The sequence below is a fragment of the Leucoraja erinacea genome, chromosome 29 (genome assembly GCF_028641065.1).
Source record: "Leucoraja erinacea ecotype New England chromosome 29, Leri_hhj_1, whole genome shotgun sequence".
Classification (NCBI taxonomy): domain Eukaryota; kingdom Metazoa; phylum Chordata; class Chondrichthyes; order Rajiformes; family Rajidae; genus Leucoraja; species Leucoraja erinaceus.
This window is the reverse complement of record NC_073405.1, coordinates 6,417,812-6,435,573: the sequence shown is the minus strand read 5'-3', so window position 1 is coordinate 6,435,573 and position 17,762 is coordinate 6,417,812. Positions and strand designations below refer to the sequence as shown.

The 17,762-nt window shown below is 46.5% G+C and overlaps 1 protein-coding gene across 5 annotated transcripts in view; it reads right to left on the bottom strand.

The window, feature by feature from the left end:
- Nucleotides 1-17,762, bottom strand: part of sin3b (SIN3 transcription regulator family member B) — a 53,771-nt gene that overhangs the window by 28,502 nt on the left and 7,507 nt on the right. The window contains exons 2-7 of one of the 5 annotated variants that reach the window (XM_055658449.1): nt 13,212-13,388; nt 9,632-9,750; nt 8,463-8,622; nt 6,545-6,856; nt 5,021-5,173; nt 1,967-2,095 (exon numbers count right to left, since the gene is read on the bottom strand). In XM_055658449.1, coding sequence (XP_055514424.1) covers nt 1,967-2,095; nt 5,021-5,173; nt 6,545-6,856; nt 8,463-8,622; nt 9,632-9,750; nt 13,212-13,388 — 1,050 coding nt within the window. Of the gene's footprint in view, nt 1-1,966; nt 2,096-5,020; nt 5,174-6,544; nt 6,857-8,462; nt 8,623-9,631; nt 9,751-13,211; nt 13,941-17,762 lie in introns of those variants that run through there. The other 4 variants (XM_055658446.1, XM_055658448.1, XM_055658447.1 and 1 more) reach the window with 4 other exon arrangements.

Sequence of the window (17,762 nt, the reverse complement as noted above, 5' to 3'; positions counted from 1 at the left end):
CAATGGCAGGCAGTGACTAGTGGGGTACCCCAAGGCTCAGTACTGGGACCCCAGCTATTTACAATATATATTAATGATCTGGATGAGGGAATTGAAGGCAATATTTCCAAGTTTGCGGATGACACTAAGCTGGGGGGCAGTGTTAGCCGTGAGGAGGATGCTAGGAGACTGCAAGGTGACTTGGATAGGCTGGGTGAGTGGGCAAATGTTTGGCAGATGCAGTATAATGTGGATAAATGTGAGGTTATCCATTTTGGTGGCAAAAACGGGAAAGCAGACTATTATCTAAATGGTGGCCGATTGGGAAAGGGGGAGATGCAGCGAGACCTGGGTGTCATGGTACACCAGTCATTGAAGGTAGGCATGCAGGTGCAGCAGGCAGTAAAGAAAGCCAATGGTATGTTAGCTTTCATTGCAAAAGGTTTTGAGTATAGGAGCAGGGAGGTTCTACTGCAGTTGTACAGGGTCTTGGTGAGACCACACCTGGAGTATTGTGTACAGTTTTGGTCTCCAAATCTGAGGAAGGACATTATTGCCATAGAGGGAGTGCAGAGACGGTTCACCAGACTGATTCCTGGGATGTCAGGACTGTCTTATGAAGAAAGACTGGATAGACTTGGTTTTATACTCTAGAATTTAGAAGATTGAGAGGGGATCTTATAGAAACTTACAAAATTCTTAAGGGGTTGGACAGGCTAGATGCAGGAAGATTGTTCCCGATGTTGGCAAAGTCCAGGACAAGAGGTCACAGTTTAAGGATAAAGGGGAAATCCTTTAGGACCGAGATGAGAAAAACATTTTTCACGCAGAGAGTGGTAAATCTCTGGAACTCTCTGCCACAGAAGGTAGTTGAGGCCAGTTCATTGGCTATATTTAAGAGGGAGTTAGATGTGGCCCTTGTGGCTATAGGGATCAGGGGTAATGGAGAAAAGGCAGGTACAGGATACTGAGTTGGATGATCAGCCATGATCATATTGAATGGCGGTGCAGGCTCAAAGGGCCGAATGGCCTCTACTCCTGCACCTATTTTCGATGTTTCCCTCCAGGTTCTGTGACTTGCGCGAGTAGGGAGGGTGGCGCAGCAGTAAAGTTGCTGCCTTACAACGCCAGGGATCCAGGCTCGATCTGGGTGCTCAGATTTCCTCCCACATTGTAGAGATATACAGCTTTGTACATTGTAGGCTTCTATCCATTTGCAAATTGTCCCTAGTGTAGGATAGTGCAAGCGACCGCTGGTCGGTGCGGGCTCCATAAACCAAACGATCTGTTTGGCTCGCTGCTTCTCTAAAGTCTAAAGAGTGGATGCATTAAAAATAGTACGAACGGTGGATAAGCTTTTCCCACTGAGAGTAGGGAAGATTCAAACAAGGGGACATGACTTGAGAATTAAGGGACAAAAGTTTAGGGGTAACACGAGGGGGAACCTCTTTACTCAGAGAGTGGTAGCTGTGTGGAATGAGCTTCCAGTGAAGGTGGTGGAGGCAGGTTCGTTTTTATCATTTAAAAATAAATTGGATAGTTATATGGACGGGAAAGGAATGGAGGGTTATGGTCTGAGCGCAGGTATATAGGACTAGGGGAGAATACGTGTTCGGCACGGACTAGAAGGGTCGAGATGGCCTGTTTCCGTGCTGTAATTGTTATATGGTTATATGGTAGATCGACGGTCTGCGTGGACTTGGTGGGCAGCAGGGTCTGATTCCACGCTGTATCTCTAAACGAAACAGTTAGTAACATAGCAACTGATACAAAATCAGAAATGCCCCGTATCACCCCACCTTAAAGGTAGTCTTCAAACTTGGTCATTTAGATGCTGAGAGGATGTTGTTGCCCCACAGACGAGTGGTGAGAACTAATCTAATCTGAACCATGTTCAAGAGCCTAAATTGCAGGTAGCCATCAAGATGGACATGGGCAGGGTGATTCCTAACCACAATATTCACGGAGTACATATTCACGCGCTGACCTTGAGTGGAGGAAGCACTTGGGGCAGCAGCGAGGTCCGCAAACGCTTCTTGCTTTGCGAGTGTTTTGATCCATCGTCGTCGTCGGCCATTCTATTCTCATCCTTTTCCGACGCAGCGCTTCCAGTGAACTGGGAATTAAAATGGGAGACTTCAAATCTCAAAGAAGTGGCAGCGATTTGAACAGTAGCTGGATATGCACCAAAGAGTGAAGCACAAACCATAAACTTGTGAATACCATCTTCTTTCTACCATTACTCACAGGCTGACATCGTACAACATAGAACACAGAACAGGCCCCTTTAGCTCACTGGGCCGCGGGAGAAGAACAAAGGGAAGGGATAAGACTTTTGCCTTCCATCACAGTGAGGAGGTGTTGGAGATTCACTGCGATGGATGTTTGTGTAAATTGCGTTAAGTGTGCGTCTTGGGTTTTTTTGTAATGTGATGACTGCAGGAATGAAATTTCGTTCAAACCTGTTTGAATGACAATAAAATACATTCTATTCTATGTCTGCACTGACCACAAAGCCAATTTAACTAAGTCCATCTGCATGCACATCATAAGGTCATAAGTGATAGGAGTAGAATTTGGTCATTCAGCCCATCAAGTCTACTCCACCATTCAATCATAGCTGATCTATCTCTCCCTCCCAACCACAATCTTCTCACCATAACCTCGGACACCCGTACTAATCAAGAATCTATCTATCTATCTATCTAAAAAAATTCCACTGACGGCCTCCATAGATTCACCACCCTCCGACGAAACAAATTTCTTCTATCCTCCTTCCCAAAAGAACGTCCTTTAATTTTGAGGCTACGACCTAGATGCTCCCACTAGTGGAAACATCCGCTCCACTCTATCCAAGCCATGCTATCCAACATGGTTCATGTACCTCCAATCCCTGTCTGTTCATGTGGTCTGTCTAAATGCCTTGTAAATACTGCTATGATATCTGCTTCCACCACCTCCCCCGGCAGTGTGAATCAGGTATCTCCGTTCCCCACGTGAAAAGATGCCTCACACATCTCCATCGAACATTTCCCCTCATCTTAAATCTATGCCCTCCAGTATTTGGCGTTTCCATCCTGGGGCAAAAGGCCGACTATCTCAGTGAATTTTATATGCTTCAGAACACCTCTCAGCCTCCAACACTCCAAAGTAACAATCCAACTTTGTCCTACCTCTTTATGGTTATCACACTCCGATCCAGTCAATATCCTGGCAAACCTCTTCCGCTAGCGTTTCAAAGCCTCCACATACATCATTCTTATAATGTGGCAACCAGAACGGCACGCAACACTCCAAATGTGGCCCGACCACAGTTTTATACAGCTACTACAACGAGAATGGGGAAGGAGGAATTTCTTTAACAGAGGGAGGTGAATCTGTGGAATTCATTGCCACAGATAGCTATGGAGGTAAGATGGATAGCAAGATATCGAGTATTTTTTAAGCAGAGATTGATAGGTTCTTGATTAGAAAGGACGCCCAAAGGTTATGGGAAGAAAGCAGGACGATGGGGTTGAGCGGGAAAAATAGGTCAGCCATGATCGAAAGGCAGAGCAGACTCGATGGGCACAATAGCCTAATTCTGCTCCAATGTTACGGTCTAATGACATGCCAACATTTACACTGCATCAGTGCACTGATGGATGAAAGCAAGCATTCCATACACCTTCTTTACCACCCTATGCACTGGTGTTGCTATCTTCAGGGAGCTATGGACTTACACCACAAGATGCCGCTCAACATCATTGTCCACAAGGGACCTATCATTTACTATACTTTCCTCGTGCATTTTCCCTCCACAAGTGGGAAGTGCATAATCCCCATATCTGGAAGACGAATACTGAAGGTGAACACATTTGAGATGCAATTCAATTATTTCTGTTGAAAAGTGTAAGAATGCAGCATTCCCTTCGTCCTGCAGTGCAGGGCCAGCCCGGATTTATAATACAAACTCCTTGAGTGCGGATTAAGTTCTTCGGGTTGTGGAATAATATTAGAGGAACCGGTACGATATCTTGATTGGTGATGAATTAGCCATTCACCAAGTTCAACTCTGAATCAATGAAGCAGAGGAAGCTAGACAGTAAATAAGTTCATTCGTTCACAAGTTCTAGGAGCAGAATTAGGCCAACTGGCTCATCGAGTCTACTCTGCCATTCAATCATGACTGATCTATCTTTCCCTCTCAACCCCATTCTCCTGCCTTCGCCCCATCACCATTGACACCCATACTAATCACCCCCGGGGCAATCAGGCCAGTCAAAAATGAAACTGCGCTCCTTACCAGACTGATTCCTGGGATGTCAGGACTTTCATATGAAGAAAGACTGGATAGACTCGGCTTGTACTTGCTAGAATTTAGAAGATTGAGGGGGGATCTTATAGAAACGTACAAAATTCTTAAGTGGTTGGACAGGCTAGATGCAGGAAGATTGTTCCCGATATTGGGGAAGTCCAGAACAAGGGGTCACAGTTTAAGGATAAGGGGGAAATCTTTTAGGACCGAGATGAGAAAAACATTTTTCACACAGAGAGTGGTGAATCTCTGGAATTCTCTGCCACAGAAGGTAGTTGAGGCCACAGTTCATTGGCTATATTTAAGAGGGAGTTAGATGTGGCCCTTGTGGCTAAAGGGATCAGGGGGTATGGAGAGAAGGTAGGTACAGGATACTGAGTTGGATGATCAGCCATGATCATATTGAATGGCGGTGCAGGCTCAAAGGGCCGAATGGCCTACTCCTGCACCTATTTTCTATGTTTCTATTACCGAACAACAAAATCAACACCAAATAAGTCAAGAGTGTTCCATGTCTATGGCTCTGAGACAGAACAATGAGATTCTGACATTAGGGTAACGACACAAACTGTCAGTTAATTGGAGACAAAATGGAAATGGCGTTGTGTCATTCGAGAAAAGTGTTTTGATTTCACCCTGGAACCTCACACATCGGGCAAACGTATGTGGGAGATTCCTGACCCTCCAATGTCTGGGAAAAGTCTCAACTGTGGGTGGGGAGAGGCAGTGGGAATTGTCACGTACCAGAGATCGTTTGGCATCTGGAAGAAACTGGCCAAACTCAGTCAGCAGATCTTCCTGGCCTCGGAACAGATTGGCGACCTTCGCGAAGACTTCATCCTCCGTCATGCCACAGTAAGGTTTCCCCTTGGTATCCTTCACAATCAGCTGCTCCTTCTGGCAAGAGAGAGAGGGGGGGGGGGGTGATTGTTGGAACATGGAGTAATGTTGAGTGAGAGCGGTGCTGACTGAAACACAGAAGGCAGCATCTCCATCAACATGGGAAGTGCTCAAGTCTCTGAAGTACGGCGTGTGTTTCCTGCACGAGGAAATCTCTCCGGCATTAGTCGGTATAAAGCACTTACAGGCCAATCAGTCCAACAGTGCTGTGATTACGACCACACAAGATCTCACCATTTCTCCGCAGCTCACCCAACCAACTTTCTATCATTCCTTTATGTTAACAGAGTTCCCCCCTTAAAGCTCCACATTCACACTGTTCACTCAGTAAAGAACATTCTTTATTGGATTTATTCAAGACCATCTTTCACCTGTCGTCCCTAGTTTTGGATGCCCCTGCAAAGGAAAGATTTGTATCTATATTTACCTAATCAAACCTTTTGATTACCTAGGGCCCTGCAGCAGTCTTCTTCGTAAAATCATTGACTTTCATGGCACAGTGAGGAGGCCATTTGTACCATTTTGTCCAAACCAACTAAACAAAAAAGCTGAAAGGGTACGGATTGGGGATGATCAGCAATGATCATCTTGAATGGCGGTGCTGGCTCGAAGGGCCAAATGGCCTACTCCTGCACATATTGTATATTGAAGATTGACATAGAGCTGGAGTAACTCAGCGGGTCAGACAGCATCTTAGTTTTTAGTTTGATTAAGAGACACAGCGGGGAAATAGGCCCTTCGGCCCACCGAGTCCACACCGATCAGCGATCCCCGCAAACTAGCACTATCCTATACACACTAGGGACAATTTTACATCTGTACCAAGCCAATTAACCTACAAACCTGTACGTCTTCGGAGTGTGGGAGGAAACCGAAGATCTCAGGAAAATACCCACGCAGGTCACGGGGAGAACGTACAAACTCCGTACAGACAAAGTTCCCCGGCCTCTGGCGCTATAAGGCACTAGTGCTACCGCTATGCCACCGGGTGCTCCAGATTCCTCCCACTATCCAAAGACGTACAGGTTTGTAGGTTAATTGGCTTGGTAAAATTGTAAATTGTCCCCAGTGTGTGTAGGATAGTGTTAGTGTGCGAGGATTGCTGGTCGGTGCGGACTCGGTGGGCCGAAGGGCCTGTTTTCCGCACTGCACCTCTAATCTAATCTAAAATGATCTGCCCCAAACTCCTTGCCTTTTTCCTTCTTTAAGGCACTCTTTAGATTCAGCAAACACCGATCAAGAATTTTGTCACAATATGGTTTGTAAACTCTCTTGTAAAGAGCGTTTTAGTGTTTTACTAATATTAAGGGCATATATAAATACGAGTTGCTACTGCAGAATTCCAGAGTTCGATAGCTCGGTTTTTACCTGATAGGTGTGCAGAATCTCCAGAAAGGATTTGTAAACCTCAGGGCGTTCTAGGTAACGGTTTTTGATTTTATTCACGTAACTAATTGCGTTGTCGAACTCCACGGGATGCGGATCATTGGATGTTATGTCGTCGTGGTGATCCAGTAAACGTGGAGTGAAGTCCTCGCGGATCGGGCGGCGGTCTACGTGCTCGTCCTTGTGACCCAGCAGAGGGCTCTGGGCCGGGGCAGAGTCGGCACGGGAGACCGGAGCGGCGGCAGCATTGGTGGGCGCGGCAGCTGCACGCTCACGCGCTGCCTCCGACAGCACCTGCGGATGAAAACAATTGGCAGCCTGAGCTTGGGGGCCCGTTAAGGGACGGCGCAGCGGTCAGTGCAGCTGGTAATGCTGCTGCCTCACAGCGCCAGAGACCCGGGTTCGATCCTGACCTTGGGTTCGGTCTGTGTGGAGTTTGCATGCTCTCCCTGTGAGCATGCAAGTTTCCTCCCACATCCCAAAGACGTGTGGGATTGTAGGTTAATTGTAGTTTGCTCCTAGTGTGTAGGAAGTGGATGCAAAAGTGGGATAACATGAAACTAGTGTGAACAGGTAATCGCTGGTTGGCATAGACTCCGTGGGCCGAAGGGCCTGTTTGCATGCGGTATCTCTAGTCAAACTAAGCTCAAGGGTATTTAGAGATAAAACATGGCATTTATAGTGACTCTGCTGTGAGAGAATCCCAACTTCAGATTCAGGGACAGTTTCTTCCAAGCAGTTTTCAGGCAACTGACCATCCACTCACCTGCTGGAGTGCGGACCTGACCTCCAATCTACCACATCAAAGTGGACATAACTCCTCCATTGTCCGAGTGAGGCCCAGCACAAATTGGATGAACAACACCTCATATTTCACTTGGGCACCTCACCTTGGGCATCAGTATGAATATTGAACTTCTCTAGCTTCAAGTAACCCTTGCATTCCCCCTCTCTCTCTCTCCATCCCCCCCCCCCCTTCCCAGTTCTCCGACCAGTCTGACTGTCCTCGTTTATTTTATCTGTTTGCTTTGTTGTTACCTTCTCCTAGCTAACAATGATCTATTCTACATTTTCCTTCATCACTGTCCCCTTTGTCTTGTTTTCGTACGCTCCCTTATCTCTGTATCTCCCTCTCCACTGAATCCTGACGACGGGTTTCAACCCGAAATGTCGCCTGTTCCTTCTGTCCAGAGGTGCTGCCTTACTCCAGCATTTTGTGTCCATCTCCCATCTACCTCATTGGAGGCCTTTGTACTCTCTTTGGTGGACCTTATCTTGCACTAAATGCTGTACCCTTTATCCTGTATCTGTACACTGGGGATGGCTGGATTGTAATTATGTCGTCTTTTAGTCAACTTGTTGGCACGTTACAAAAACCTTTTCGCTGTACCTCTGGTTCACTGTACCTCGGTAAACATGACAATAATCGACTGAACTAAACCTCCTGGCAGAAGACCAGCAGTGAAAAGCAAATCCTTTTGGTTCATACCCGTACCTATTTACAATGGGTTTTAGGCAATAGACAATAGGTGCAGGAGTAGGCCATTCGGCCCTTCGAGCCAGCCCCGCCATTCAATGTGATCATGGCTGATCATCCCCATTCAGTACCCCGTTCCTGCCTTCTCCCCATATCCCCCGACTCTGCTATTTTTAAGAGCCCTATCTAGCTCTCTCTTGAATGCATCCAGAGAACCCGCCTCCACCGCCCTCTGAGGCAGAGAATTCCACAGGCTCACCACTCTCTGTGAGAAAAAGTGTTTCCTCGTCTCCGTTCTAAATGGCTTACTCCTTATTCTTAAAGGATATGTCATTAAAGAATTGGGAAAATGTGGTTGTGATCAGACACACTGCCCGCTCTGCTGCCATACTGGGGACCATGGACGATGACCAACGCACACACCTGAGTCTCAGCCGGGGTGGGTCCATGGACACTCACTGCCTTGTTCTTCTGAATCTCTATTCTGTATCCCGGTGGCAGGAAGGCATTGAATCCCAGAATAAGGTCGGGATGTCCCTGGAAAAGCCGGGAAACCCTGTCAATTACACCAGGTGTGTCGATGCTGCAATCCAGAATAAGAAACATTTAGTGGTGAAAGCGTTGAGAAGTGTTATAGAACCACAAACCCCCTCAACAGTCAAAGAGCAACAGATTCATCAGGTTGCCAACATGATCAGCATTGCTCCTCCACACTAAATACTTGGGGCTCTAGTCCTATCTGATCAATCGAACTGTTCAGTAGACTGGAGAGAGAAATGAAGTCATGGTACTGGGAAGCTGGGAGGATGATGAGAAATGACTTTATATTTGTGATGCAGTAGCAGGAGGGGGTCTTTTGGCCCCATGGTCCTCCTTCATAAAGCAATGGCTTCTCAACCGATCCTGATCTCCCTTCCATGTTCTAGCTTGCATTCTATCGCTACCAGCAAGAAGCAAGAAGCTGGTAGCTACCACAAGAGGCTATCAACCTCAGTTCTGAAAGCTCCATTTAACCCACATCTTTCTGAGGATTCAGAACTCCTGATGCTCCCCCATTTGTGTGAAGCTGTGCTTTCTGACATCAACTAGAACAGCCTAGTTCAAATTCACAGACCATATCTTATGTTCGTAAGTTACAGGAGCAGGCTTGGGCCATTCAGCCCATCAAGTCTACATCGCCATTCAATCATGGCTGATCTATTTTTCCTTCCCAATACCCATTGACGCCCTCCACAGCCGCCCGTGGCAATGAATTCCACAGATTCACCACCCTCCGCCTAAAGAAATTCCTCCTCGTCTCCTTTCCAAAGGTACATCTTTTTATTGTGAGGCTGTTCCCTCTGGTCCTAGACTCTTCCACGAGTCGTCTCTGTGTTCTCGACTCCCGAAAGAACTTTATTCACTTTTTCGTCATCGCAGACGGCATAATAAGAGTAATTGAGTCAATAACGTCATGTCGCAACTTTTTCCCAATCTCCCGAATTCCCAACACATCAAACGGGCTGCTTGAACAATAATCGGACAGGATAGCGGGTTGATACGAATTGTTCCCGTCAGATTGAGGTGGCAATGCACTGAGGCTGCCTGCATACCTTTGAGATTTAAATTCCTTCATGATGTCAAGGAACTCATTGTAAACGGCCGGGTTGTTCCCGAACTGCATCTTAACCTGGTCCAGGTATGACAAGGCATCTTCAACCTGAAAAGCACACTAATAACGTATGAGGTTGTATTAACAGGACTATTCTGTAGAAAACAAAGCACAACATTTTATCCCAATACAAACCCCCGCTAATGCCAGACTTAGAAAATGCATCCCATCATAAAGTGGTTGAAACTAAGCTTTAAATATTACAGTAAGACACGTACACACTGCAGTAAGACACAGACATTGGAAAAGCAATTCCCGATGACAGATTACGTCAATATGGGTCACACACGGACAGGGTTTGGTTAGATATTAAAACTTAATGTGGATTATTGATCTGCAGATTGTAATCATACAGAAGTCTGCTCCTGGGAGAGGCAGAGAGATATCATTAAGTGAATATTTTCAAAAAATAACACACAAAAAATCGATAAATAAGGAGTTGGTCAAAGGAATGTTTTTATAACATTTTCTATTTTCAAGGTGGTCATAGAACAACAGTCCAGAGTGTCCCCTCTAACTGTTTTTTATAGACCAGTTGCATTGATAATCCCACAAGATTACTCAGAGTTGTGAATCTGTGGAATTCTCTGCCGCAGAAGTCAGAGGAGGCCAATTCTCTAGATGCTTTCAAGAGAGAGTTAGATAGAGGAGTCACGGGATACGGGGAGAAGGCAGGAACGGGATATTGATTGTGGATGATCAGCCAGGATCACAGTGAATGGCGGTGCTGGCTCGAAGGGCCGAATGGCCTCCTCCTGCACCTATTGTCTATTGTTGGTAATCTAAGGGTGTACTGGCATGATGTTGCAGGTATCACAACCATGCCTTGAAAACATATTCAGGTGCTCTGTTCTTACCATTAGGGTCACGTGAATGAACAGTTTATTAAAACGTTTAAAAAAAACCTCTAAACAGGTCTGACAGCACAGTGGCGCAGCGGTAGAGTCCCCGCCTTACAGCGCCAGAGACCCGTGTTCGATCCTGACTACGGGTGCTGAAGGAGAAGATGGATTAAACCCTGTCAGGCCACGTGGGAGACTTCTAACCTTCACTGAATAGGGGCGGCACGGTTGCGCAGCGTTAGAGTTGCTGCATTACAGCACCAGAGACCCAGGTTCAATCCTGACAGCTGTGCATTCTGTACATAGTTTGTATGTTCTCAATGTGACCATGTGGGTTTTCTCCGGGTGCTCCGGTTTCCTCCCAGTCTCCAAAGACCTGCAGGTTTGTAGCTTAATTGGGGTCGGGAAAAACTGTAAAAATATCCCTGGTGTGTAGGACAGTGCTAGTGTATGGGGTGATCGTTGGTTGGCATGGACTTGGTGAGCTGAAGGGCCTGTCTCCATACCGTATCTCTAACGTCTGACACCAAAGTGCATGCACAAATGTGTGTACAAAAGGGTGGGTGGGCAAGCACATTCACACAGGTATGAATAAACTGCGGTGAGCACCATTGCTTCACTTAAATATACTCCGACACTGATGAAAATGTTTTAAATCCTACGGGAACAGGGCGCAGGAAATATCATCTCCAGGGAGCTTCTGACAACAGAACTGAAATTGATTACAATCCTTGTTAAATTTTTGCTATAACAGTAATTGCAAGGTTCCTTACAGCAAGCAATGCAGTTGCACAAATTAGTAAAATTCCCCTTATGTACTCAGTGCTAGTAACGGCACATTGCTCACCAGATTACTCACCGACTCTCCCAGGGGCCGCGGCTACTTCAGAGAAATATTCACGTCAATTTATAACAACATCAATTAACAATGACACAGGTAGATCAATGTTTATCTACAGGGCAGGACAACCATTCCCTCCTTCAGTGCAGCTGCCCTGGCCATGTGGTTCCATCTTGGTCCTTATACCTACTCCGACTCTGTGCGGTCCCAGTTTGATTCACTACTAGAACTTCAGTTACAATGAGCAAGGACAATTGCTGACAAAAAACTAAAAGTGTCTGGAACACAACATCTCCTCTGTGTTTGATTGAGCACAGAAATGTTAAAGCTCTACCTTAGTCCTGACAATGGTAACTAAAGGAGCCTCAGCTTGCAAATGCCCGGAAGTGAACTGGTGTGAAGAACACATTCTGGAGCACACAGCACGCAGTCTCTGGCTACAGGTGACATTACACTGAGCCGTGTAACAGCACCCCATATTTCACTTGGGCAGCTTTCAACCCAGTGGTATGAACGTTGATTTCCCTAGTTTTAGGTAACCCTCACATCCCCCCCCCTCCCCCCACTCCCCCTCCGCTAGTCGTCCTTCCAGTTCCACTGATCGCATCCTTGTAGCCCTTCATTACCACCTCTTCCCCAGCCAACAATGAACCATTATGGACTCCACCCTTCCTTGGTCAACTTTGATTTGTTCTGGCATTTTCCCGCCTCCAGTTCCCTCCCGTCTACTTTCAGTCTGAAGAAGGGCTCCAGCCCAAAACCACATCCATCCTTTATCCTCCAGAGATGCTGCCCGACTGGCTGAGTTATTCCAGCACTTTGTGCCTGGTCATCAGTATTGTCGAGTGAGTATTGCTCCTCAGTGCTGTCGACAATATCTTTCATCTGATGACCGATGGGAGGATGACTCGATTGTAATTAGCCAAATTAATTTGGGCTTTCTTTTCGTGAACAGGAAACATCCGAGCAGTTTCTCACGTCGCCAGGTGGACGTACGATTAATGGTGCCAAAACGGTAGGATCTTGATCAGTTGGGCAGGTGGGCTGAGGAATAGTGAACGGAATTTAATGCAGAGAAATGCGAGGTGTTGCAGAGCAGAAGAACCCTGGAGTGCAGATGCATAGCTCCTTGAAAGTGGCAGCACAGGTAGCACAAGGGTGGTCAAAAAGGCTTTCGGCACTTTGCCAGAGTATTGAGTAGAAAAGTTGAGGGTGGGGGGGGGTCATGTTGCAATTGGTGAGGCCACACATAGGGTTTGGGGCAGCATGTTATAAGAAAGGTGTTGTCAAGCTGAAAAGGGTGCAAAGATTGACGAGGGTGTTGCCAGGATTCACGGGCCTGAGCTATAGGGAGTGGTCAAGCAGGCTGGGACCATATTCCCTGGAACTTAGGCTGATGAGGGGTGGTCTTATGGAGGTGTATAAAATCATGAGAGGAATAGATTGGGCAGCCGCACAGAGTCTCTTTCCCAGAGTATGGGGAATCGAGAACCAGAGGACATAGGTTTACGGTGAGGGGGTAAAGATTTAAACGGTGGAAGGTGTATTGAACGAGCTGCCAGAGGAGATAGTCGAGGCAGGAACGATCGTAATGTTGAAGAAACATTTAGACAGGTATATGGGTAGGTTTAGAGGGATGTGGGCCAAACACAGGCAGGTGGGACTAGCGTAGATGGGACATATTGGTAGGTGTGTGCAAGTGGGGCAGATGGGCCCGTTTCCATGCTCTATGACTCAAAAAACATATTTAGATCCAACGGCCTATTTGGGATACAATATGACAGCTGGAATACAACCTGTCAAAACCGCGCACAGCAGACTCTTCCGATCATTCTTACCTTGAGCCTCTGGAACTGTTGTTGCTGTGCCTGTTTCTGCACTGCAAAGGTCTGAGCCTGGATTTGATGGTTCATCTGCTGAAGATGGGCCTGAATCTTGGCCATGATCTCCCCTCCGCGCCGATGTATCTGGGACGGTGGAGGTTCCAAGTCTAAGCCTTGGGTCACCCCAGGCATCTGGCAGCAAAAGGACATAAAATGAGCCGTTGGTTCAGAGTGGGTGATTGGGAGGAACGGCAGCTGAGTAGGGGAGCAGGGATGAAGTGGAGAGGAACTGGGAACATTATACCACAGCCTGTTGGAAGAAATCACCCTATTCCACTGGGAAGAACATTGCTATGCCACTGTGGGTAATAATACTCTTCCCTCTGAGCCAGATGGCCATGTTCAATTCCCACTCCAGAGACCTGAACACACCTTCTGGGATAGTGCTCCCAATGACACTCGGAGCAGATTTCCATTGTCATGATACTGTCTTCCAAAGAGTGGATTCAAAAGATTCCACGGCAAGTTTCAAGGAACGCAGTTTTCTTCCCAAACATCAGCAGTATCTTTAAATAATTATAATTCTTAAAAATGCAAGCCTACTATCTTCACATTGCTGTTTTTAAGACCTTTCTGTTCTCAAAGCTACTTCAGAGACTAGGATATAGAGGCAGGCATAGCTCGGGCCCATGTGAATGCCCATATAGAGGCGGGCATAGCTCGGGCCCATACTATTATGGAGTGTCTATTACAGAGATTACACAGTAAAGTGCTGGAGGTGGGAGTAGGACAAAGTCTGGCAAGTGATAGGTGTATACAGGTGAGAGGGGGTCGTGTTGGGAGGACAGGAAGGGGGGCGGTTGGAAGATGTGAGGGGATGGGGGTAGGGGTTGGAGGATGAGAGATGCGGGGGGGGGGGGGGGGTTAGTTTGTGAGCAGGGTCAAGGATCAGGAAATTGGAAGGGAGGGAAGACCGGAGTGGGCTCAGAGGAGCAGAGTTTGGAGAGTGAGGGGGTGGGGGGGGGGCAGAGGAACGGCGTGGGCGTGGGGAAGGGGAGGGAGATGGGGGTGAGGTGAACACGAGGATGAAAGTGGGTAGGGGGTCTTCAGGGGATGGAGTAACATAAAGCATTGAGGAGGAGATCACATAAAACAACGATAGGAAAAAAGAAAATTAAAAAGTAGGCGGGCACAGTGGTGGAGCTGCTGCCTCACAGCGCCAGAGACCCGAATTCGATCCTGACCCTGGGTGCCATCTGTGTGGAGTTTGCACGTTCTCCATGTGACCACGTGGGTTTTCTCCGGGTGCTCCGATTTCCACCCACATTCCAAAGACGTGCCGGTTTGTAGGTTAATTGGCTTCTGTAAATTTCCCCCTACTGCGTGGATAGAACACTGGTGTTCAGGATCGAACTAGCGTGTGGGTGATTGTTGGTCAGTGCGGACTCAGTGGGTTTCTGAACCAAACTGACCTAAAATAAGCACTTCAGTCCGCACTGAAGTAAATCGTGCTTTGGAAATTTGCTGAAATAGTATTACAAATTGAGAGAACAAATTGGCTTCCAGAATACATTGCAGGGGCTGAGAGACATTACTTAGTCCCTTGAAGGTAGACACAAAATGCTGTAGTAACTCAGCGGGTGATGCAGCATCTATGGAGCGAAGGAATTGGCGACGTTTCCCCCATCCCTGGCATCAGCCTGAAGAAGGGTCTCGCCCCGAATTGTCGCCAATTCCTTCTCTCCATCGATGCTGCCTCACCCGCTGAGGTACACCAGCATTTTGTGTCCACCTTTGATTTAACTAGCATTTAACTAGCATCTGTAGTTCTTTCTTAAACATTCAGTAAAACCTTCATAAACAAAAAAAAACCAGCTTCTCAACAGCTCAGCACAACTGCTTTTGCTCCATACCTTGTGATAAATTGACACTACAAAATCCTATCAATAATAAAACGGATTGTTGTACTGCTCAGCAAGCCACCCAACCAATATCTGGGCGGGCGAAAAGGTTTGATATCCCAAGGTGATGGCTTTTCATTTGGTGAATTTATCTACAAATGGTTTCAAGATTTAGAGAAGCGAGTTGAAGAAGAGAAAACGTGAGGGCAAGTTGGTGTTGCACGGAAAACAGGAATTAATGCCCAGCCAAAGATCCAGACCCCACCAGTTCTCTGCTCTAATGTTGTAGATCAGTAGCTGCCAGTAGTTTACTCCAATGTCATTATAGGGCACAGCCCTGCCAGTTCTGCAACCAAGCATTAAAGTGACATAACTGCACTTCTAATGGCACAGTGGTAGAGTTGCTGCCTTACAGCTCCAGAGACCCAGGTTCGATCCTGACTACGGGTACTGTCTTTACGGAGTTTGTACGATCTCCCTGTGATTGATCCGGTTTCCTCCCACACTCCAAAGGCGTGCAGGGTTGTAGGTTAATTGGCTTCTGTAAATTGCCCCTAGTGCGTAGGATAGAACTAGTGTATGGGTGATACCGGTCGGTGCAGACTCTGAGAGCCAAAGAGGCTGTTTCCATGCTGTCTATCTAAGCTAAACTATGCCCACCTGTACTGTAGTCAGCACGGCTGTCTAGCATGGTAGAGACAAACCAGCATAACCTGTATTTTATAACTCAAAGTGATCTCCAGATAGAACTAATACTGGCAACATTTCTTACGTTGCTGCTTATTTTTAATCCTGTGACAATTTCATAGGCAAGTTCAGCACTGTTTTCTCATCTCATGCTAAGGTCCTGTTGCGTTGATACACACCTCGCTATTGGCTCAGAATCCCACCCACTTTACACTTCTTCCAGGGCAGGTGGTATGTCTGATGCTGTAGAGATCACGAGACATAGGAGCAGAATTAGGCCATTCGGCCCATCGTCTCTGCTGCGCCATTTGATCATGGCTGATCTATTTTTCCCTCTCAAACTAATTCTCCAGCCTTCTCCGCGTTACATTTGACACCCCTACTAATTAAGAACTTATCAATCTCCACTTTAAAAAAAAACAACAACTTGGTCTCCATCTCCGTCTGTGGAAATGAATTCCACAGATTCATCACCCTCTGGCTATAGAAATTATCATCTCCCTTCTAAAGGTACGTCCTTTTATTCCGAGGGCTGTACCCTCTGGCCCTAGACCAGTGGAAACATCCTCCCCACATCCACTCCATCTAGAACAGTCAATATTCAGTTAGTTTCAATGAGATCCCTCATCCTTCTAAACTCCAGCGAGTACAGGCTCAAAACCATCAAACGTTCATCATATGTTAATCATCCTCCGGATCCTCTCATATGTCAGCAGGGTCATTCCTCAGATACGAAGCCCAAACAATATTCCGAAAGTAGTCTGACCAGCGTCTTATAAATCCACAGCATAACATCCTTGCTTTTATATTCCAGTCCTCCCAAAATGAAGGCAAAGATTGCATTTGTCCTCGGCAGAGAGCAAGAATTCTCCATAAGCAATAAGGAGCCGGCATGAAATCCCAACGCATTCTCTAGCCTTGGTCCCTGCATCAGCAAACCCCCCCCCCCCCCCCCCCCCCCCCCCCCCCCCCCCCCCCCAGCCATGGGTACCCAAGTTATGACAGGTAAAGGGATCCTTGGCTATCAAGAGGTTTAGGAGAGAGACATTGTTTTCATGGTGGATGAGGATCTTTTTCATGAACTGAAATTCGACATTGACAAACATTCTGCAAGGAGATTAATGCCAGAATATTGCCAGATGGATGAGGTTATATCTATCTCTTTATTTGAAGGCGTATTGCTTTTAGACAACACTGAGATGTTACTGCAACAATGTGTGCACCGCCTATAAGTTTTGATCAAATCATGAGTGCTTTGTGGACAGCATTTCCTCCAAACCATTCCATCACCATCGAGTCAAAACCCTTGGATGGTCAAGATGAAAGCACGATGGACCACCCCACACCACACAGGCTCCAGTGGCTTAAAAACAGAAATGCTGAGAAAGCACAGACAGCCAGGCAGCATCTGTAGAAAGAAAAAAACAGTTAACGTTTTGGGTCAAAGACCCTTCTTCAGAACGGAGAAAGAGAGAATGCAAGTTGGTCCAAGTGGAACACCATCACTCCAATGACCTAAACCAGGTCTTCAATTTTTCTAGGGCACTTGGTGGTCCAATTCTATGAGATACAAATATAACTGGAGATTAGCTGAAAACAAGGGCAAAGTGGATTCCAAAAGGGAAGGTTAATCTCACTGGATTCTTACACAAATGGCCTTCAATAATGTATAATGTATAACATCCAAAATAGAACAAGGGGAGTCATGGGACATGTTGCTGAATGGATAGCAAGCTTCAAAAGGTATAAATAAACATACAACGCTCAAGGTGGTTTGAGAGAGGGAAACAAAAGGAATGAAACAGAATTCCAAAGAGGCGACTCCTCTGCACAATTTATTAAGGGGACGAACCTTGGAAGTCAGAAGTGGGGCTTAAAATTGAAGATGACAACAAATTGGGATGGACGATTAATTTAAACACTGATGTGGGTACAGACAAGAAGGCATCACAAGAGGGTTTGTGCAAGATGGTGCTTT